At 51.6% G+C, this 22,250-nt stretch overlaps 1 protein-coding gene across 7 annotated transcripts in view; it reads left to right on the forward strand.

Moving 5' to 3' along the window:
- The window catches only part of SYT6 (synaptotagmin 6), a 65,779-nt gene that overhangs the window by 37,971 nt on the left and 5,558 nt on the right, over positions 1-22,250 (forward strand). For 4 of the 7 annotated variants that reach the window (XR_006267765.1, XM_043460127.1, XM_043460138.1 and 1 more), the window contains exons 4-6: positions 13,962-14,082; positions 18,909-19,080; positions 20,258-20,408. Coding sequence is in view for 5 of the 7 variants with exons in the window: in XM_043460127.1 (XP_043316062.1) it covers positions 13,962-14,082; positions 18,909-19,080; positions 20,258-20,408 (444 nt within the window). In the remaining 2 variants the exon portion in view is untranslated. The remainder of the gene's footprint in view (positions 1-13,961; positions 14,083-18,908; positions 19,081-20,257; positions 20,409-22,250) is intronic. The other 3 variants (XR_006267766.1, XM_043460145.1, XM_043460152.1) reach the window with 1 other exon arrangement.

The following is a 22,250-nucleotide window of genomic DNA, read 5'->3' on the forward strand; positions in this document are numbered from 1 at the left end:
ACATGGCAAAGGTTCTCAGCCCCTGAGACCTTCCCTGAGTGCATGCTAAGTCACTTCAGTTGTGTCTGACTCTTTATGACGCTATGGACTGTAGCCCACCAGGCTCTCCTATCCATGGGATTCTTCAAGAAGAGACTTTCCTAGAACACTCGTTAAAACGCGGAGTGCTGGGCCCCACACTGATGAGGGTGGGCCCAATAATTTGCATTTCTGGGAAGCTCTAAGTGCTGCTGCTGGTGGTAGTCAGGGAACCACACTTGGAATAACTACCACAATAAGGAATATTTACAAAATGGTGTCGTACATTTTTAAAACACTATCCAGTTTTCTTAAACCATCTAAATTTGGGTGAGGCACCTTCTTACTAAAATTCAGCTAAGCAGTGTGCCTGAGGTGCAAAGGGAAAAGGTGGAAGGCAAGAGTGAACAAGCCGTCCAGGGGAATTGACATGGCTTTGATCCATTGCAACCTTGTTTGCACCTAACAGAGGAGCAGAGGCCCTTCTGTGATGCTAGCTTTTGCTTGGCAGCACTGATACTGAATCACTTTGCTCGTGGTCATGGAGACTCTACTAGGGTCTCCTCCAGGGCAGCCTGGGAATCTCCTTGTTTGCTTATGTTGCAAACCAAGGATACATAAGAGTCTCTGGGGAAGCCTGTCAATCCTTCACTCATGCAGGCCCCAGCCTCAGAGATCCTGACTCCACAGACCTGGAATGCAGCTCAGGAGTCAAGTCCCCACCTCCCAAGGGAATCCAGAACGGAGCTCCAGACCACTTCCTGGGCAGCACCTTATGAGGCACCGCCCTGAGCTGTTAGCCACAGAGACAAGGGCAGGCCTGAGGCTGAGGTTAAGCAGGGGCCCACACCCGTTCTTTTCATCACCTTCTAACTAAGTGTACCCCACAAAGCCGAGCTGCTCATTAGTTCAACAAATATTGGTGCATGAGTGCATGCTAAGTCGATTCAGTCGTGTCTGACTCTTTGTGACCCTATGGACTGTAGTCCACCAGGCTCTTCTGTCCATGGGTTACTTCAGGCAAGAATACTGGAATGGGTTGCCATGCCCTCCTCCAGGGGATCTTCCCCACAGGTATCAAACCCACGTCTCTTATATCTACCTGCAGTAGCAGGTGGGTCCTTTGCCACTAGCGGCACCTGGGATGCCCCCAAATATTGGTGAGCCTGTGTTATAGATGAGGCACTGTGCTCAGTCCTGGGAATACAATGATGAGTAAAATACGGGATGGGAGGGAGAACAGGGTAAGCAAGGCACCGAGGGGGTGGGATTCAAGGAGGCATTCATGTTGGAGGCACTTATGAGTGAAGCTGAGTGAGGGCCTCCGCCAAGCTTGCCCCTGTACCCTGGGCCCCGGGTTTGCTCGGCCCTGGTCCTGGTCCTGGTCAAACAGGCCCAGTCCCTGTCCGTTGGGAAAGCGCAGTCTAGAGCAGGCGGTGTGGCTTTGGAGGAAGTGCCGGAACAGTGAGGGGACTGCTGTGTGTGAAGAGTTGGGGAAAGAATGAGGAAGCAGGGGGCATACGACGTGCAGGGTCGGGGGGGGGCACACTTGAGGGGCTGATGGAGCCTCAAGGGCCACCATTCAGTGAGGAGGCCTGGGCGAGGGGAGGAGAGGATGCACCCTGATCGCCTAGGGCCCCGCAGGTCATGGTAAGGGTTTTGGCTTTTATTCTACCACAGGATGAAGTCACTGAAGGGTTTTAAATAGACAAGTGGCATGGTCCATCTTACAGTTTTGGAAGCGCTTTCTGCCTGCTGAGTGGAAAGTAGAGCAGGAAAACCAAGGGAGGCAAGGGGTCCATTAGGAGGTGTGGCACGGGCAGGTGAAAGGTGGTGGTGTCCTCTCTGTGGCGCTGGAGACAGAGACAGGTGGGTAGACTCGAGATCGGATTTGGAGATAGAATCCACAGGACTCCGTGATGAGAACTGGCAGGGCTTCGCGATGAACTGATGCAGAGGAGAGAGGAAGGCAGGCATCAACCGTGAGAAACTGGGTGGATGGAGGGGCCGTTTCCCGAGTTGAAGAAAACAAGAGGAAAATGTAAGCAGAAGCTCGGAGTTCTCCCTGAGAATCTCAAGTTTGAGTTTCTCAAGCTTCTGTGAGATGTCCAGGTTGGGATGTCGTGTTGGAACATATGAGTGCAGAGTCTAGAGGCAGAGTCTGTGAAAGCACCGTAAATTCCGGGGTCATGAGCGTGGAGGTGGGCGTTGACATTATGGGTGAGTGAGGAGAGAATGACTGTTTAGAACCCACAGCTTAGAGGCAGGGACGGAAGGATGGTCCAGCCGAAACTGGAAGGAATAGCTGCAGGAGTGGGAGGATAACTGAAAGAAGAGAATGCTTCCAGAATAGCCTGGGCAACTCCACGCAAGGCTGCAGAGAGGGTCTTCAGAGAGCAGCCTCATCGCAGCAAGGCCCAGAGGTCAGACTGTCTGGAACAGGAGATAGATAAAAACCTAAACCTTCCGGTCAGCAAAGAGACGGAGAAGCTAAAGCCCCCATCACTGGTGGTTCAAGCTGGAGCTCTTGTCTGGAACCAGACCCTGCCTGTTGGCATCTCCAGGACACCTGTTTGCAGAAACATTTCTCTGTTGCCCCAGGAGACCATCCCGCCGGGACCAAAGCATCTATCTTCCCTCCTCTGAGAGACCTGCTGCTGCAGCCCTGCCCAGGCAAAAAGCAGATCAATCGCCACTGAGCCACCCACCCCCTCTGGGGGAAACTGACAGCTGTTTGACAGCCATGCAGCAGGACCATTTGAGGCAAGAAATGAAGACAGATGCTCATCATTAGGTTCATTTATGTGCCATTTACTCCTTTCTGTCATTAGTGAAGATGCCTGTGGATGGATCAGAGCGGAGGTGAGGTCCTTGGCCCTGGTGTCTCCAGACAGGCATGAGTGGTGCAGATCTCCAGCTTGACCAGGCATGGCCTCCCTCTCTTCTGGAACTTCCCCAAACTCTGCTCTCCTCAAACTCCTTCTGCCCCCTTGTAGCCCCTCTCCCTCTCCGCCCACCTTTTAAAAAGTCATTAGGAAGAGATCTGTACCTCCCAGTGTGAATCTGACTCATGGATATTTGCCCAAAAGTAATGGTGCATGCCAAACGCTAAACCTCTTTTCAAGGGCAGGTTCCTGAAGGAGAGGCTGTGGAAAAGTTTCCTAAATAAAGCCAGCTGTTTCCCTGAAGATGCTCAGATAGAGAAGCACTTGCCACCCACTGATGTGCTGTCATGTCTGGAGGTGTCCCCGGGACAGAGCCCACCTTGAGGATCTCACCCACTTCCTCTCTCCCCTCCCCACCATCTGTGAGCCCGAGGGTCTCTCTCTTCTCCACTGGCCGGCCCCAGGCTCTCTGTCCACAACATGGGCTGCAGCTGGAGTGTATGGAGTTCGTTTAAAGTGCCTCCATTTTGCTAGATCATTTATTCATCACGCTGCAAAGCCCTTGGGGCAAAGAGCACTTGAGAGAAAAAGCAGGCTTGGAAGTTAGAACAAACAGAAGCAGCCCCGGCTCCCAGCAGGATCCCAAGCAACACAACAGACACAGCCCGCCCTTCCACCCAGGCCGCCCCCAGCAAATGGCATTCTCCCCAGCCCTGCAAGCCCAGGCCCCCAGAGGAGCAGGGAGCAGCCCATGTCAGCCAGCCTGGTGCTCACAGCAGGAGCCCCCCTCGTGGCACCCCAGGAGAAGCACCCACCCTCTTGGCTCCTCTCCCCCAGCAGAGAGTTGATCCAGCCTTGGGAGATGTATGGGGTGGATGGAATGTTGGTTTCTGCCCTCCTCCACTGCAGCCCCCTCATCTAGTGGGTCACTGGATCCTGCTGATGGCATCTCAGATGTGCCTTGCCTTGCTTCAAGGCCTTTGTAACCCCTGTCCCCAGGCCATGAGACCCAGGGGCCATGGGAGACACCCCAAGCCTGACCAGAGGAGTGAGGAGAAGGGACCCAAGAGGAGAGAACGGGACAGCTGGGCTGGAAAGACGAGTGTTGTCCAGGACAGTCAGGAGGGAGGCAGTGGAAAGAGCAGGGCCAAGGCATGAAGGTACAGGAGAACCTGGGCTTTGGGAGGGGGAGCTGTAGAGAGACAGGATATTGTAGTAACCGAAACTGTGGGCTCTCGAACCTGGCTGCCTGAGGTCACATCCCAGCTCTGCCACGGAGTAGCTGTGTGCTGGGCTGGTGGAACAGTCTCGAGGTACGTCAGGATCCCCATGAAGAAAATGCAGATAATCATAGCATCTATCTCATAAGGCTTCTGTGAAATTTATGACTCGGCATGTATGAGCACTTAGGACAAAATGGCCCATAATAGGGCACCTGGGCTGGAATGATTGGCAAGAAAGGCAAGAGCCACATCATGAAGAAGCCTGAATCCACTGGATGCTGTGGATGAGTGATTTTCACCCTGACTCCTAGACGCTCCAAGGAGGCAGGCTGAGGGGTTGAAGGTAGGAATTCTGGGTGGTGGTGGTGGTGTAATCGTGTCCTACTCTTGGTGACAGTTAACTCTGGGTGGTGGTGTTCAGACGTTAAGTCTTGTTCCACTCTGCGACCCCACGAACTGCAGCACGCCAGGCTTCCCTGTCCTCCACTATCTGCCAGAGTTGCTCAAACTCGCATCCATCGAGTCAGTGATTTCATCCAACCATCTCATCCTCTACACAGAGAGATCACAACAAACTGTAGACGAAAACAAACTGTGGAAATTCTTAAAGAGATGGGAACACCAGACCAGCTGACCTGCCTCCTGAGAAGTCTGTATGCAGGTCAAGAAGCAACAGTTAGAACTGGACATGGAACAACAGACTGGTTCCAAATAGGAAAAGGAGTTTGTCAAGGCTGTATATCATCACCCTGCTTAAACTTATTTGCAGAGTACCTCATGTGAAATGCCGGGCTGGATGAAGCACAAGCTGGAATCAAGGTTGCCGGGAGAAATATAAATAACCTCACCATTATGGCAGAAAGCAAAGAGGAACTAAAGAGCCTCTTGATGAAAGTGAAAGAGAAGAGTGAAAAAGTTGACTTAAAACTCAACATTCAGAAAACTAAGATCATGGCATCTGGTCCCATCACTTCGTGGCAAATAGATGGGGTAACAATGGAAACAGTGACAGACTTTATTTTTTTGGCTTCAAAATCACTGCAGATGGTAACTGCAGTCATGAAATTAAAAAGCGCTTGCTCCTTGGAAGAAAAGCTATGACCAACCTAGACAGCATATTAAAAAGCAGAGACATTACTTTGCCGCAAAGGTCTGTCTAGTCAAAGCTATGGTTTTTCCAGTAGTCATGTATGGATAGAGTTGCTATAAAGAAAGCTGAGTGCTGAAAAATTGATGCTTTTGAACTGTGATGTTGGGAAAACTCTTGAGAGTCCCTTGGACTGCAAGGAGATCCAACCAGTCAATCCTAAAGGAAATCAGTCCTGAATGTTGATTGGAAGGACTGATGCAAAAGCTGAAGCTCCAATACTTTGGCCACCTGATGCAAAGAATTGACTCACTGGAAAAGACCCTGATGCTGGGAAAGATTGAAGAGGGGAGGAGAAGGGGACGACAGAGGATGAGATGGTTGGGTGGCATCACCAACTCGATGGACATGAGTTTGAGTAAGCTCTGGGAGTTGGTGATAGACAGGGAAGCCTGCGTGCTGCAGTTCATGGGGTCACAAAGAGCAACTGAACTGAACTGATCTCATTCTCTGTCATCCCCTTCTCCTGCCCTCAATCTTTCCCAGCATCAGGGTCTTTTCCAATGAGTCAGCTCTTCATATCAGGTGGTCAAAGTATTGGGGCTTCAGCTGCAGCATCGGTCCTTCCAACGAATATTCAGGGTTGCCTCATTTCTAAACCACTTTTCATCCATTGTGTATATCTGATTTGAAGAAGAGTTTTCCAGCTACAAAACTAGTTTGGAATGGGGGGCCACTGAACGATTTGGGGCAGGAGAACCCTCTGATTACAGCAAGGAGGATAGATCCGAGGGGCTGGGGGCTGTGCTTATGCTTAGTCGCTCAGTTGTGTCTGACATTTTGCAACCCTATAGACTGTAGCCCGCCAGGCTCCTCTGTCCATGGGGATTCTCTCCAGGCAAGAATACTGGAGTGGGTTGCTATTTCCTCCTCCAGGGGATCTTCCCAACCCAGGGATGGAACCCAGGTCTCCCTCATTGCAGGCGGAGTCTTTACCATCTGAGCCACCGGGGGCTGTAGGAGGGAGTCAGAAAACTGGGAGGTTCCTGGTATGGGTCAGAGCTAAGGAGGTGCAGAGGGGAGGGGAGGAGCAGGCCTCAGAGTCTGCAGACTCTTACGGGGGCAGAACAGCCTGGCTGGGAAACTGACTGGGTATGGAGACCACAGGAGGGCTAGGAAGCTGGGATCCTATCGACTTCTCTTCCCCGTGCGTGTGTGCTAAATCGCTTCAGTCATGTCCGACTCTTCGTGACCCTATGGACTGTAGACCGCCAGGCTCCACTGTCCATGAGATTTCCCAGGCAAGAGGACTAGAGTGGGTTGCCAGTTCTTCCTCCAGGGGATCTTCCCGACCCGGGGATCCACTCTTCCCCAGCCACCCATTTTTTTCTGCAATTCTGCTGAAGTCCTGCTTTCCCCAGGGGAGAAAACCCAAACACCCCTCAGGGCCTCTGAGACCTGGCCCTGCCTCCCTTCCCCACTGCTCCCCAGCACACCAACCACCCCTCCCCTCCCCGCGTGCCACTCCCTTGGCATCACTTGCTGTCCCCTCGTGGCAGTCCACCTCCCCCCCATCTCAGGTCTGACTGGCCTCCCAATCACTCTGTCTAAACAGCTTCCACCCTGCCCCCCACTCTTTACCCTCTGTCCCTGCCCAGGTTCACTCAGCACCCTACAATACTCTCTTGCTTACTTTAGTTTTGTCTCCCTCCCCTAGAACACAAGCTCCTGGAGGGCTGGGACTCTTGTCTCATTACTGTTGTCTCCCTGTATTTGGAAACATTTGGTAGGCAGTCGAGAATGAATGATACAGGTGCAGATGGTCTCTGGTGTGGGCGTCTCGGTGGAAGGTGATGCTGTGGGCTGAGAGGGAAATAGGGATGGAAGAGCAGGTGGAGAGAGGTCTCGGGCACCTGCTGAGTCAAGGGCAAACTGTGAGATGTGGGCCCCGATGCAGACACACCAGCCTGGTCTGGGCTGCCCTCAGCCTTCCCTGTGGTCCACACTGCCCTCTAGCCTCGCTGGACCTCCATGCCTCTGCTATCTTTATGCACCCAGTGACGCCTGCCTAGGAACTGCTTGCTTGTTTCTTCTCCCGTAAGCTCTTTTCACTCACCTTGCTAGATCCTACCTAGTGTCACCCTCTCTGGGAAGCCTACCCTGAAATTCCTGGCAGAGTTTCTTCTCTCCTCCTCTAGGTCCCACGTCTTGTCCACAGCCCTCTTCCAGCACTAATCAAGCCAGACCCTGCAGCTTACCCATGTGCCTTTCTCTCTCCTGCCTTATACCAAGACTGTGAGCTCTCGGTAATAGTTGTGGTAGTCATAACAAATTATAATAGCGGCTAATGCTTACTGTGTGCTAAGCGCTATGCCAAGTACTTGGCACAAATTACCTCATTTAATCTTTATTTAACAACCTTAGGAGGTAGGTACTGTTTTTAGCCCCATTTCACAGATTAGAAAACCAAGACTAGAAAAGGATTAAAGTAAGTCAAACTCCTCATAAATGGAGCTGGACCCTGGACCCAGAGTTGCCTGACCTCAAGTCCACAGGCTCAATCATTCCTTCATCAGCCAGTATTTCCTGAGCTCTTACTGTGAATTGGGCCCTGGGCTAGACATGGGGGATTGATAATGAGTAAAACCAATCCGTATCCCTGCTCCCACAGAGCCCCCCATCTAATGAGAACACTGCATTCATCATAAAATCCCCACAATCAAATAGAAGCTATGGTCGTGGCGTGGGCTCTAAAGAGGTCTGGGGGGCCGTGGGGGTGGATATCAGTCCCGGCGTCCAGCTTCCACATCTGACTCATCTCTACCCCCAATTTCAAGCCCCAGGCCTACACAGAGGGATTGCTCACTGGCTCTTTCTTTACCCATTGAAGCCAAATTGGCTTCCACCCCATCTCCCTTCCAGCCCCCCAGCCCCGGGGTGACTTAACAGCACTTCCTGCCCAGTGCTTCAAAGATCCTTTTACTCTCCTGTGACTTTTCTGAAAGTGTAGCGGATACTTCTCTGCTGATGCTGAGTGATTCAGACAAGCCACTTAATGATTAAGAGACTAGAAGTGTTCTCTAAGAGATGGGGAAGCATCGTTCTTGCTTCGCTCAGCCTGGATTCCCCAGATGGATGCAGAGGCATTGACGCCACTCATTGCCTATTTAAGAGGATGAAGGCCAGCCCTGGAGAGGAACAAAACAGGTGGGGGACAGTAGGAACTGAAGGAGTGATAGCATATGAATTTCAAAACAAAGTTCCTGGATACCTTGAGGTGGGTAAACAGACAGATACCAGTTAAGCATCCTTGAAAGTGTGAAAGTGAAAGTGTTAATCGCTCAGTCGTGTCTAACTCTTTGCAACCCCATGGACTGTAGCCCTCCAGGCTCCTCTGTCAATGGAATTCCCCAGAAAAGAATACTGGAGTGGATTGCCACTCCCTTCTCCGGGTGTCTTCCCTACCCAGGGATCGAACCCTGGTCTCCTGTATTGCAGGCAGATTCTTTACCCTCTGAGCCACCAGGGAAGCCCTTAAGCATCCTTGGACCATCTTAATTGGTAATGGCTGATGATGGATTTTTCCAGTTTGAATGCTTGGTTTCTATGGCTGGCAGGGACCTTAAGGCTACAGCATCTAGGGTAATGCTCTCATTTTCTAGACCGAAGCCCAGAGATGTGAAATGACAAGCCTGAGTACTTAGTGGTGGAGGGACTAAATAAAGTCCGGCTCTTTCCTGGTCAGTCCACAGATAGAAAATTTTTTTTTCTACACCTAAGGCTGTGTGAGTGCATCAAGAAGAGAAAAGTGCTTTAATGAGCTGTTGCAGATGGACTCCTGGGAGCCAGCAAGGGCAGTGTGGTACAGTGGATGGGCCTTTACAAATCTTACTGCCCAGACGTCTGGGCATGGCAGCTAGGGGAGATTGCTACTAGAATGGGCAATGATGTAGGTGGACAGGCTTCGTGAAATTAAGGACAGGATTCTCCAAGTGCCAACATCGTGGCTGCAGGCCTGCCTCCCTCCAAGCAATAGCCAAGACTTTCACCAGCTGCTGCTGGGCTCAGACCCACCCTATCAGCCCCTTGGGTCAGCAGTCCAGAGGGCTAAGTTGGAGTCTGCTGCTTTCTGGACAGCAGTGACCTCTTCTGCACCAGGGAGCTCATTGCCAGTCAGGGGCCCTATGGTGGCCTCTCTTGACAGAAGGTGAAGATGAAAGCAATAATGAGCTGGCTGTTCTGCAGCCCCTGGTCACCCCTGGTTTTATTAAAGCCAAAGCTGCAAACATCCTCAGTGAGGATAAAAGGCTGGCAATTGTGCCGGATCTGGGGCTGAAACCTCCTGAGAAAATGGGTGGTGCTGAGAGGATGCAGCAAGGCTGCCCATGGGGCCAGCCTGGGCCTGGCTTTCCAGAGATGCTGACTTTCTGTCTGCTTAGCCCCATCTATGAGCTCAAAAGTAAACTATTTTCCTTTATCAAGTAACCCGGTCCTCTGCTGTCTACAAGGGCTTCCCAGGTGGTGCTAGTGGTAAAGAACCCCCCTGCCAATGCAGGAGACATAACAGATGCAGGTTTGATCCCTGGGTAGAGGAGATCGCCTGGAGAAGGGCATGGCAACCCACTCCAGTGTTCTTGCCTGGAGAATCCCCACGGATAGAGGAGCCTGGCAGGCTACAGTCCATGGAGTCACAAGAGTTGGACATGACTGAAGCGATTGATCACCCACCGCTGTCTACATGTACAGGGGAATTAATATTTGCCTTGACCCATTGAGCCAAGAGTAGCTGTTTTGCCATCAGGCCCAATCACCCACTGCAGAAGGTCCAAGATGGGACTTCAGGCCACTTGGCACCAGTTTCCTCTCTGACCCCAAGTCATAGGGGACTCTTGACCCACTGCTTTTGCCTGCTGGGGCCCAGGGATGGAGGGTAGAGCTCATTATTGGGTGCAGGAACCAGGAGGGGGCTGGGGAGTTCCAAATCTGGCTTCAGACTCAGCACCTCGTGTGCCCCCAGCTGGTGGCTCTACTGAGGAAGGAGGGGCTCGCTGACTCTGCGCTGTCCCTGCAGGGAGCCATCTCTGAGGGCAGCCTAGAGAGCCTCAGGGGATTCCGCTCACCCTGAGGGCTCTCCCATAGCCCCAGGCAAGTCTCCCAAGCTCACAAACAAACCAGCTTAGACTCCTGCGGAAAGACTGCCTCTGAAGGCTTCACTCTGCATCTGTCAGGTGGCTGAGTGGGAAAACGGGACAGCAGCTTTGTGCTCACTCCTCTCACAGGAAAGAGTCAGACGTGACTGAGCACATGCTCACAGGAACCCTGGGAACTTCCAGGTTGCTTACCAGGGCCCTAACTTGATGGTAACATTGATATGGAGTACCATTTCTTTCGAGGGTTCTTCTGCTTAAAGTGTAACCGTCTGTGTAGCTCCTCTTGGGCTATCAAGCATCTCTGAAGCACAGTAGGTGTAAAGCAAAGGCCCTGTCTCAAAGGGGCCTCTAGTCCCTGGACGCTATAGGAGGGCTTGGCTGTAGCAAAGCAGGGACTTGTTCACCCCTGTGAGCACTTCAGGGGCAGAAAGTGCATCAGGGACACATACTCAGTATGGGCTGGACCCTGAGCGAGGGTCCCTGTGAGGGGCGTGGCCCTGGGCCCTCCAAGGTGCATGGGATTGTCATCCAAACAAAGACAAGAGGAGGAGGCATGTTGGCCAAGCGGACCAAAGATACACCAGCCGGTTGGAACAGAAGGTTGGCAAGGAGGGATACAGAAAAATAATCAGGTGAGTGGTAGGACAGGACTAATCGTTAAGTGTCCCGCTAGGAGGATGGGTCTTGATTCTGGAAGCCACACAGAGGGCGCTACCGAGAGCATTCAGCCCTGGCCTATAAAAGTCTGGCCCCAGAGCACTCATTTGACCTCAGCAAGTCGCTTAACTTCACCAGTCATTTCCTCCTGCATGCGGTGGGGGTACTAAGGTCACCCATCCCACAGGGCTGTGGTGAGACTCACAGAGGTAATTTAGCAAAGACTTGACACATGGTACGCATGCAATGACCTTGGTTCTTCTTGCTGTTATTGAGGCTGAATGGGTTTCTTGAACACTGGGCAGGATTGGACCTTGGAGGGTTATAAGGAAATCAAGGGAGTCGGGGGGCCTTCTTGTAGCTCGGTGCCTCCTCTAGAGATGGAACATTCAGCCAGGTGCACTGCTGACCTGACCCCTGCTGCCTGAGGGGACAGTCACGCTCCCCTGTGCCACTTGCCATGGGCCACTTCCTGTTTCTCTCTCCCTGGACTAGGGGACTCCGGAGGGAGACAGGAGATGCACCTGAGTGAGATGGAGATCCTGGCTCCTTCTTTCCTCCCTCCCTCCCTTCTCTCCTTTCTCCTTTTCTCTCTCCCTCCTCCCTTCTCTCCTGTCTCCTTTTCTCTCTCCCTCCTTCCCTCCTCTCCCTTCTCCTTTTCTCTCTCCCTCCCTCTCTTTCTCTCTCCCTCCCTCCCTCCTCCTTTTCCCTCTCCCTCCCTCCCTCCCTTCCTCTGCACCATGTCTTAGTTCTGCCATTTGGGATCCTTAGGGGCAGCATGTGGGATCTAGTTTCCCAACCAGGGATCAAACCCAGGTCCCCTGCATTGGGAGCACAGAGTCTCAGCCACTGGACCACCAAGGAAATCCTCTTGGCGCCTTCCTTTAACTGGTTACACCCCTCTAGGCTTCATGCATGTTGAGGGGGACAGCACACTCTCCACAAAACATGGAGCGTCTAGCAGGGTCTCAGTAAATCCAAATGGCAAGAACAGGTGAAGTTGTAGCCTAAGGTCTAGAGGAGCCAGGGTCACCTTGAGATGTTCCCTAGGTGGGCTGCTATCCTGAGGGTCGGAGTCCAGCTGTGCCTCCCAGCTGCACAGGCCTGGCCAGGACATTACACCTGAGTTTAACCTCTGAGTTCTTGTCTGTGAAATGGAGGGAATAATGACAATACTCCCTGCCTTTCACAGTGACTGTAAGCCTCAAAGGTGGAAATGCCCGTCACAGAAGAGCTTCACAGGGCACGGTTCATTTTGGTCTCGGCTCCATGTACTAGGGCATGTGTGGGGGGGGGGGGGCGGGTAGCTCTCTCTACAGTGCGTCCAGCTCTGCCCCAGCCAGACACCCCCCTTCCACCCCTCACCCCCACCCACAATACCCCCACCCCCTTCTTTTCCAGGGAGCTGGGTGGATTCACCTGCTACTCCTGGGATTTGATTTGGGAGTGGGTTGAAAAAGGACAAATCTTGGGCTAGGGAAAGGGTGGGTGTAGTGCCACCTAGAGGAGAGCCTTGGGACCACGTACTCTGGAAGGGGTGGGGGGATTATTCTGCAGGAGGGGCCAAGTGTCAGGAGTCTCTCAGAGTCCCCAGAAGAGGGTGGTTCTTTGTGAGAAGAAGAGACAAAAACCTTGGTGTGATCCTTGACTCCTCTGTTTCTCTGAAGTCACCTCCTCCAGGAGGCCTCCCCAACCAGCCTGAAATCAGAGCCAGCCCAAACCCTGACCTCTTCCTCTTCCGCCCTGGATCTGGGGGCTTTAAGGGAGGAAACATCTCTACGTCCTAGAGCCCCACGTCAGCCTCAGAGTCTGAGAGAGAGATTTTGCAGTGATAGCACCCTCCTCTGCCAGCTGGGGGAACAGGAAGAGGAGGCAGTCCAGCAAAGTGCTGTTTAACTCAACAGTCGGACATGCTTACCATCTTTGAAGTTCTCCTATTCCCTGTTGCTCAGAAACTTCCTGGGATCCCTGGTCACGATGCTTCTGGGGTCAGAAGAGGCAGCAGGGTGTATGCTCCTGGCTGGGTTCATAGCTGGATAAGGGGTGACCACGCCTAAGGGCAGGGTGGATCCGAGACCTGGCACAAACATGGAATGGCAAGTGTGCGTCTTCTTGGTCAGTACCATGCCCTGAGCAGGTCCTGATTCCTTGTGCTTCCACACGCAAGCCTGGAAGTTGGAGTGCTAGGGGTGTTTCAGGAGAGGCAAGGAAGCTGCCAGGGCTTCCCAGGTGGCCCTAGCAATAAAGAACCTGCCTGCCAATGCAGGAGACTCAAGAGAGGAGGGTTCAATCCCTGGGTCGGGAAGATCCCCTGCAGGAGGGCATGGCAACCCACCCCAGTATTCTTGCCTAGAGAATTCCATGGACAGAGGAGCCTGGAGGGCTATAGTCCATGGGGTCACAAAGAGCCGGACACAACTGAAGCGACTTAGCACACAAAGAAGCTTCCAAGGCAGAGGGCCTCGTGACGAATGACTGAGCTGAGAGCTAGAATCAGATATGCTGGGAGAGGGGACCCCTGCTGGCCAGAGTGGGTCTTGTACAGGATACTCTCTTGGCCACAGGCCAGCAGGGTGGGGAGTCAAGGGCTCACGTGACCGAGAAAGGAAAACTGGAAAATAGGGTTGGGCCCCCAAGGGCGTGGTGGCCTGGAGGGGCTGCAGCCAAAAGGCAGAGGTAGGGCAGGTGAGGCCAAAGCAGGAGGGAAGGACCAGGACCAGAGTCTGAGCAGAGCTGAGAAGGAAAGGAAGAGGACAGTGTCTGCTGAAGAGCCAATGTCGTTATCACTGCCTTTTATACCCAGTTACTCCCAGGACAGAGGCCAGACCATCCGGCCTTACAGCACTCTTCCTCAGAGAGCTTCTCCTGGGCTCCGGAGCGGCCCTGCGGCTGCACAGGAGCTGTGTGGCCCTCACCTGCCCTCCTGTCTGCTTCTTTGCAGGAAAGTGTGGATTTGGGCGAGATCATGTTCTCCCTCTGCTACCTGCCCACAGCAGGCAGGCTCACCCTCACCGTGATCAAGTGCCGGAACCTCAAGGCAATGGACATCACAGGCTACTCAGGTACCTCTCCTACCCAGGTGCTTGCCACGTGGCCTCCCCACAGTCCCGACTTTAGGATGTGGAGAGATGTTCAGAGAGAAGGGGGAGGAATTGCCAGTATTCTTCGATTGGAGCACAGCCCTTCAGGCAAATGGCCAGGCTTTGAATACCAGTCCTACCATTTCCTTGCTGTGTAATGTTTTGGCTTCCTGATCTGAACAGGACGGAAAACCTTACAGGTTGCTTTAAGGATAAACAAGTTAATTCATGTAAATGCTTAGAAATGAGCCAGACACCTAACAAGCAGTCAGTTGTTGTTCAGTCACTCGGTCGTGTCCAACTCTGCGACTGAGCCGTCAGTAGATATTAGCTATTACAATCATTCTTTCTCTTGGAGGATGGAGAGGATAAGAAGCAAATAAATAGGAGGAAAAAACAAGAAGGAAAAATCTTTCTAGTTGGTGTGAGGCCTCAGGACTTCCAAGGGTTATGTCAAGCTTGAGTGTCTTAAGTGTTTGTTGATCCACAAAGCCCTGCAGCAGCCCTATAGTGGGTCAGAGGAACAGAGTCACTGAAAAGCAAAGTGCATTTGTATTTGAGGTTTTCCTGCAGTGCTCTGGGCCTCTGTCTCAGCACCAGGAGAGCCGCTAGGTACCACAGGAGAGACAAGTGCTGTTCTAGCAACTGAGGAAATGCTTGTTTGGAGGCAGCCTCAGAGCCTGCGGGCTGGACACAAGGTCAGAGGTTTGATCCTTTCCCATGATTCTGCAAGTTGTTGTCATTGCGCAGGGTTTTCGGTTGTAATATAACAGCAGAGTCTCAGGAACCTTCTGCCCCGAGTTGACTCAAATTAGCCCAAGAAGTGGAAGAGGGTGGAGCATTCCAAGAAGCAGGCAGGTAGAATAGCCTGGGCTGCACTCAAAGTAGCGAATGCTTGGTTTGTTTCCCTAAAACTCCCTCCTAAGAGGCTCTGCTCCAGATTCTGATTACAAACATAAATCCACTCCAGAGGTGCCTCTGAACTTGGCTGGGAGTATATGGAAGATTTTCCCTTTCATTCCTTATTTCCTTAGTATAATCACACTTGCTGCAAAGAGGTGATGATCCAGATGAACGCATCTGGGCCCAGACCCAACCTGGTGCAGTTGGAAGAAGACAAGATACTAGGCTTTGGAAAATGAAATTTCAGGGAAGGGTGGCCAAGAAATGCTAAAGTCAGGTGTATTTGTGGCAGCTTTGAATGCCTCTGCTCCCAGACCTCCCCTCTACTGCCCCCTCCCCACGTCTCTGTGCATCACCCACACCTTCCAGGCTGAAAGCTGCCCCTGAAAGCGCCTGCCCTGATGCTTTTCCTTCCACAGAAGCTATCACCACACATCAGAACGTGGTGGGGAGCTTAAAGAACCTCTTCCAACATGTACAAGGCTCTTAGGCATCAGCAAGCTGGCTTCCTCCAAAAATGCAACCAATGTAGATTTCATTTTAATAACAAAATAAGTATGTGCAGGGACAGAAATTCGCTGAGGCCTCTCAAAACTGCTGAAGGAAATAGGATTTTGCTGCCCAAGTCCCCGCACTATCTTCTCTGGTGTAATTAAATTGATGTGCTAGAGAGAGAGTGCTTACGGCGAAGCCACCAAGATAATCATGTGGGTTGTTGCACACCAGAGGGTTGGGGGTGAGATTTTTCTCATGCTAAGTTCCAACCTCTCTCTCACAATTGCCTCTCTTTTCTACCTGGGTTTGGAATTGGGTATTTTGTTTGTTTTCATTTGGAATCTGGTATTATATCTCAGCTTGATTCTGAAGATTCAAGGGTTCTCTTTTTGCTAGGAATTTCCATCTTGTTCACTGATGTAAGCAAGTGTCTGGGACAGTTCATGGAACATAATAAGTGTTAAATAAGTATGTATTGAATGATGAATGAATGGGTAACTTCGTCAAAGGGTGATGCACCTGGGACACTCATGCCAGGGGTCTCTCAAACTCGATCTCCTGTTTTGGAGGATAAGTGTGAGTTTGCCTTCAACCCAGATTTGCTTTACTGTTGGCCTAAACTCAGGGGTGCATGAAGCTCATTAATTGCCTGTTCTTGATTTATATGACATTGACCTCTAAAACCGAGGAAATTTCTGTTCTCCTTGATCTAAACTAGTCATGAGTCAATTCCCTAAGCCTATCCACTGGAACCATGACCATAAAAAACAATAAAGATAATCATAAGTATCAGTATCCCCAAAAAGGATGGTGAGTGAGTACACCCACCTATCTCTGCCACATGTAGTCTGCACTACTTTGAGTCTAGTGGTTACAAATGTAAGCTTTGGAGTCAGACCTAAATAGAAATCTTAGGCAAGTTTCTTGATCTCTCAATCAAATTCTTTATCTATAAAAGGGGGATAATCATAAATATTTTATAGGATTGACATTTTAAATAACATGATATACATAAATCTCTCAGCACAATGCCTGGCATATACCAATTGCTGGATTATGATGGCCCTCATGACAAGGAGGCTGAAACAAATGCTGGGCTTTGTGCCCCTCCCTCAGCTGCATCCTAGGTTACTGGAGAGGAAAGGACCTCAAGGTCGTTTGGAGCCAGCATTCCACTAGAAGCTCAAGCTTCTGCCCCAGCGCAAACCACCCAGGGAACAGTCCTATCTCTGTTTAGCCTCTTGGACAATAATGAGATTATGTGTTCCTTCAAAGGAAATACCCACGGAATTTTATAAATTAGATATGCCTCATAGGAGTGAATAGAGATGGGGAAGGAAGCTGAGAATCTCCCAGTTAGTCATCAGGCATTTGCCTAGTGGCCCAGGGGACAGCAGAGAAGGCAATGGCAACCCACTCCAGTATTCTTGCCTGGAGAATCCCAGGGACGGCAGAGCCTGGTGGGCTGCTGTCTATGGGGTCGCACAGACTCGGACACGACTGAAGCAACTTAACAGCAGCAGCAGCCAGGGGACAGGATTCGATCTCTGGGTCGGGAAGATTCCCCTGGAGAAGGAAATGGCAACCCACTCCAGTATTCTTGCCTGGAGAATCCCATGGACAGAGGAGCCTGGCAGACTACAGTCCACAGGGGCCGCAAGAATAGGACACAACTGAAGTGACTTGGCAGCACCAGGGGCAGAGGGCTCTGTCACACATTTCTAAATCTGGCCACGTGGGCATTTGCTCTGCTGTGGGAGTGTATGGACATAGGCATGGGAGGGGATGAGCGGCCCTTGGCAGCCTCAAGCCTGAAGACACTCTCCAAGGCAACGTTCACACTTGAGGAGTGTAGAGGTTGTCATGTCAGCAACCTGTCTCGGAAGTAACTTTCCCACTTGTCTGCTTGGACCTGAACACGGTCCAGGGCATGTCCATAGAGAACAGAGCCTGAGGACATGAGAAAGCTGTCTCACGGCCGTTCTAGGAACTCCTCCTCCCTTTTTACTGAGCATCCTCCTGAGGGAAACCTTGCCAGTGGGTTATGAGACCCAGCAGGGTGGTCTCCCCAGGTCCCCCATAAACCCAAGCACCCCCATGGCTAAGGCACAGCTGCTGTCATCATAGGTGGTTAGTCAGCGGCGCACCTGGGCGACCGTGGAACTGCCTTGAAGGCTTGAGTTTCTGATCAGGTGGCGAGGTTCTCTGTAGCTTCCCCAAAGCTGTGCACCTCTTCCACCACCTGAACGATTCCCCCGGGAGCGTAAGGTCGTCGTGGGTGCCCAGGAGTTAGAGTCACATGCTTGTGAGTGAGAAGCCAGGGAGCAGGCTGCTGGGCCCGCATCTCCTGACAGAGTCGCATGAGCCCTGGCTTCTGGGCAAGAAGGCGTCTCAGCACATCAGTGTCTCAAAAGCTGTTATTACCTGTGAGTTGCCCTCCTGTGTCTTGAGCTGTGCAGCATAAATAACAATTATGATGGTGACCGAGACACCTGCACGGTGAGATACAATAGGTGTCGCTTCACTTGGATGAGCAGAAAATTTCAGGGTAGGAAGCTGACTGTGAAATACCCATTCAGAAAACTAAAGAAGAGACAAGGATGGGAGGTGCATGGGAGGTCAGTAAAAAGACATCTCTTTGAGGGCTGGAGAGATTTCAAGATCACAATGAGAAAGGAAATGGCAGCTGGCCACCCTGAGTCCCAGAAGGCTGAGGCACTCAGCCCCCCAGCCACGGCCCCCTCCTCCTCCTCTGCCAAGAGTGGGCAGGAAACCGCTTCCAGGGAGGCCAAGAGCAGGCTCACTCCTCTCCTCCCTGATGCCAGGGAGAAATGAGCTCAAAGGAGCAATAAGACCCATAACCCTGTTGTCAGCTTGGGAGGACCCCACAAGCATCGTGACTGTCGCTGTTCATTTATTCTGTCTTGTGGCTACTCCTTGGGTGTCATCAATTCTATTTTTACCCACTTTATCCTCTGGTTACTAATGCTGACAAGAACCCCTTAGAGAAAAGCCTCCAAGTAGGTAAAAGGAGGAGAGTGCCTTTGTTCAGCTTCAGCACGCTTTGGAGCCAGCCAGCCACCATGGAGCTGAGATTTAGGGTCGTGAACTGTATACCCATGGGCAGGTTTCCTGTCTGATTTGGGGCCAGCTTCCCCATTAGCAAAAGTCCATTAAACACTCTCCTAGAAAGCCTGAGGTCGCAAAAGACTCTGTGTTTATGAAGCACAGAGCATCCACAGAGACAGGTGTGTGACATAAATACAAGGTGGTTTAATTATTTTAACATCCCACTGATACCATCTGAGAACAACAGTAGGTCTGGGGCTCCCATCCCTCTGCCACACATGGTGCTTGAGGACATCTGCTTAACACGCTCCCTTCCCTTCCCGCTGCCCCCACGGGCACAGATCCATATGTCAAAGTGTCCCTGCTCTGTGACGGGCGGAGACTGAAGAAAAAGAAAACCACCATAAAGAAAAACACCCTCAACCCTGTCTACAACGAGGCCATCATCTTCGACATTCCCCCGGAGAACATGGACCAAGTCAGCCTGCTCATCTCCGTTATGGATTATGATCGGTAGGTAAGGTCCTCGGGGGCCATGACTCCCTGCCCCTCACTCCCACCCCAATGCAGCACAGGGCTCTTTGACCTTGGACCTTGTGGTTCATGTGGCTCAGGCAGTCAGTGGCCTCAAATCTGGCTCCACCCAGGGAGGTATAAGAGTTTGAGAAAGAGTGTGGATTTCCAAAGAAGCTCAAGCTTCCCTTCCCAGAGGGCTCATTGCCATCAGGGGCTTCCCCACCCATCAGTTTCCCTGAATTCACTCCTGACTGTTCCCAAGTTCCTCCTTCTGGCATCTGTCCTTGAGAACCCCTCCTTCTCCTCTCCATTCCCACTGCTGCTGCCACTCCCACTTGGGGATGTCTGTGCAGCCTCCAAACTGACCCCTGCCATCATCACTCCCTGCCTCAACCCAGCCACACCTTCCTAATAGATCACTTTGTTCCTGGGCCTGCCCTTCTCAAGAACCATCAGTGGCTCCTGTTGTCTAAGCTTTTCTCCTGAACTCTCAAGACCTTCCAGATCTGGACCCAGGGTATCCATCCAACTTGACTTCACTCACCTTGTATGAGTTTTTTCTCTTCCACTTTTCAAATCCTGCTCTCCTGTCAAGGCTGGCCCAACAGATTCTCCAACTACGCCAGCCACTGTGCCTCCTTCTCTCCAGTTGTCACTTTTGCTTGAAGGAGGGAAAAAAAAAACCATGCAGTAAAGCCTCAATCCAGGATCTTTAGCACAAGCTCTCAGGCATACTAGGTGCTCGGTGAACAAATGTGAGTGATGACTGATGCTCTTGCTGAGTGAATAAATCAAGTCCTAGCTGCTGGGTGTGGAGAAACGGTACTCAGAGCAGGTTGATTTATTTCCAAGTAGTGCTGATGCCTCAAGCACTCGCTGAGTCAAATAAAGGAAGAGACTTAAACTCCCACTCCCCAAAGTCAAGCCATCTGCCCTCCATTCCTGAGATTCCAAACAAGGTTAGAAGTTTTTGCTCATCTGTCTGTGTCCAAAGTCCATCCAAGGAGGCCGGGGACTGTCTCACTGCAGCTGGCACCCTGAGGCCCTGCCAAGCATCTGTTTAAAGAGCTCAGTGCTCTGAATTAGACCAGTAGGGTTGAGGCCCAGACTGCGGGACCTCCCTTTCTGAGAGCATGTCTGATCACCGATGCCAGGCCCTCTGTTTCTCCCTTAGAGTGGGTCACAACGAGATCATTGGTGTCTGTCGTGTGGGGATCAACGCCGAAGGTCTGGGAAGGGACCACTGGAACGAGATGCTGGCGTACCCACGGAAGCCCATCGCACACTGGCACTCCTTGGTGGAGGTAAAGAAATCCTTCAAAGAGGTGGGTGAGGTCGCACTTGGCCCTTGGCATGTTTGCTGCATGGCAGCGCGGGCTAGAGAATGGCAGTCGGCTGCTGCGAGACCTCACCTTTGTGGGTCCTTGGTGGGGGTGGAGGCGGCTGGGTGCAGGGGGGCACACGCTTTTCACCCAGGGTGTAACAGGCAGGAAGGAAATGGAGGAAGATGGTGGGAACCTGCTTGACAAGAAGGCTTTGATGTGGAGTATATTGAAAGCGACCCTGAGTTCTAAATGGAAAATAAAAACTTGGAGGAAGCCTGGCCAGCTGCTCACCATGCCAGGCCAGGAATGCTTTCACAGAGCCCCTGAGCCAAGTCAGCCGTTTCGAAGAGAGCCCCAAGAGGGTGAGATCAGAACCTGGCAGGAAATCCCACCCCTGTCCAAGCAATAAGTTCCCTGAGGCTCTATCCAGGCCGTCCTGCAGCGGTTTTCACTGTGTGGATGGAGCTGGCCAGAGAGAGGATTCCGCTCTCATGAATGTGGGTTCTTCCCACTGCTGGAGAAGAGAGTGTGGCTTCAAGGACCCACTTTCCAGCCAGGTCCTAACAGAGATGTAATGGGCACAGCACTGCCTGGAAGTCCCGAAACAGGCCCTTTTCTACTTGCTGCATAATCCTGAGCTAGTTATTTCTTTCTCAACTGCAAAGAAAATGTTCCTTCCAGTGACACCTACAATCTGCCCCACCTCCACCAAACTCCACCAGTTTAAGATCCTGCCATTTATCGCCTCGATGGTCCCTTGGCCTGTTTTTTCTTAAATGGGTTGGGACATGGGTTGGGGTGGTCGAAGCCTACAGGCAGGAGTTTAAAACTTTGAGGAAGGTTTTAAACCTCATTTTGAGTCTTTCAGACTCCAGTCCATAGCCTCGAAAGCTAGGTGATCATTCACTCATTTTATTAGCAATAGGTTTCAAGCCAAGAAGTCTCAGGAGTTGTATAAAAATTGGAAAATCTACTAATAAAAAAATAAACCACATGGCCCCTCAGCTTAAAAACAGAGTCTCCTTAAAAACAAAATAACTCCTCCCCCGTGTTCTGTGACACAGAAAAGGTACAGGCAGAAAACCCAGAGGAGCTACCAGCTCCCTTTCCTGCTCAGGGTAGTCAAGCCTGTTTCCAGCAGCATTTGTTGTTGTTGTTCATTCGCCAAGTCATGACCAACTCTTTTTGGCCCCATGGACTGCAGGCCTACCTGTCCCTCACCATCTCTCGGAGTTTGCCTAAGTTCATGCCCGTTGAGTCGGTGACGCCATCCAACCATCTCATCCTCTGTCATCCCTTCTCCTCCTGCCTTCAGTCTTTCCCAGCATCAGGGTCTTTCCCAGTGAATTGACTCTTTGCATCAGGTGGCCAAAGTATTGGCATTTCAGCATCAGTCCTTCTGATGAATATTCAGGGTTGATTTCCTTTAGGATGGACTGGTTTGATCTCATTGCTGTCCAAGAGACTCTCAAGAGTCTTCTCCAGCACCACAGTTCAAAAGCATCAATTCTTCGGTGCTCCGGCAGCATGAAACTTCACATTTATGTCTCCTGGTTGCCTGGATTTTACCACAGCTCTGGAGCTTTATTGAGGGAGCCCAGCTCTTGGTCCCTCCTGCTTTGCCAGAAGGCCCTCTCTGCAAAGTGTGGGTAAGGTACCCACAATCAGCCTCCACCTACACATGAGCCTCCAGTGGGAAGCCAGCACCTCACTTACTGCAGTGCTTATTCAATCTAGGGAGGGGGCATGGCAACTGTCCTCCCCCTTTAAAATCCTTAGGAGATATTTAATGATAGAATAGGTACACTAAAATGCTCAGGAAGGCAGAGAGGTGGGGGCAAG

Source organism: Cervus canadensis, chromosome 2 (genome assembly GCF_019320065.1).
Source record: "Cervus canadensis isolate Bull #8, Minnesota chromosome 2, ASM1932006v1, whole genome shotgun sequence".
In the NCBI taxonomy this organism is placed as follows: Eukaryota; Metazoa; Chordata; class Mammalia; order Artiodactyla; family Cervidae; genus Cervus; species Cervus canadensis.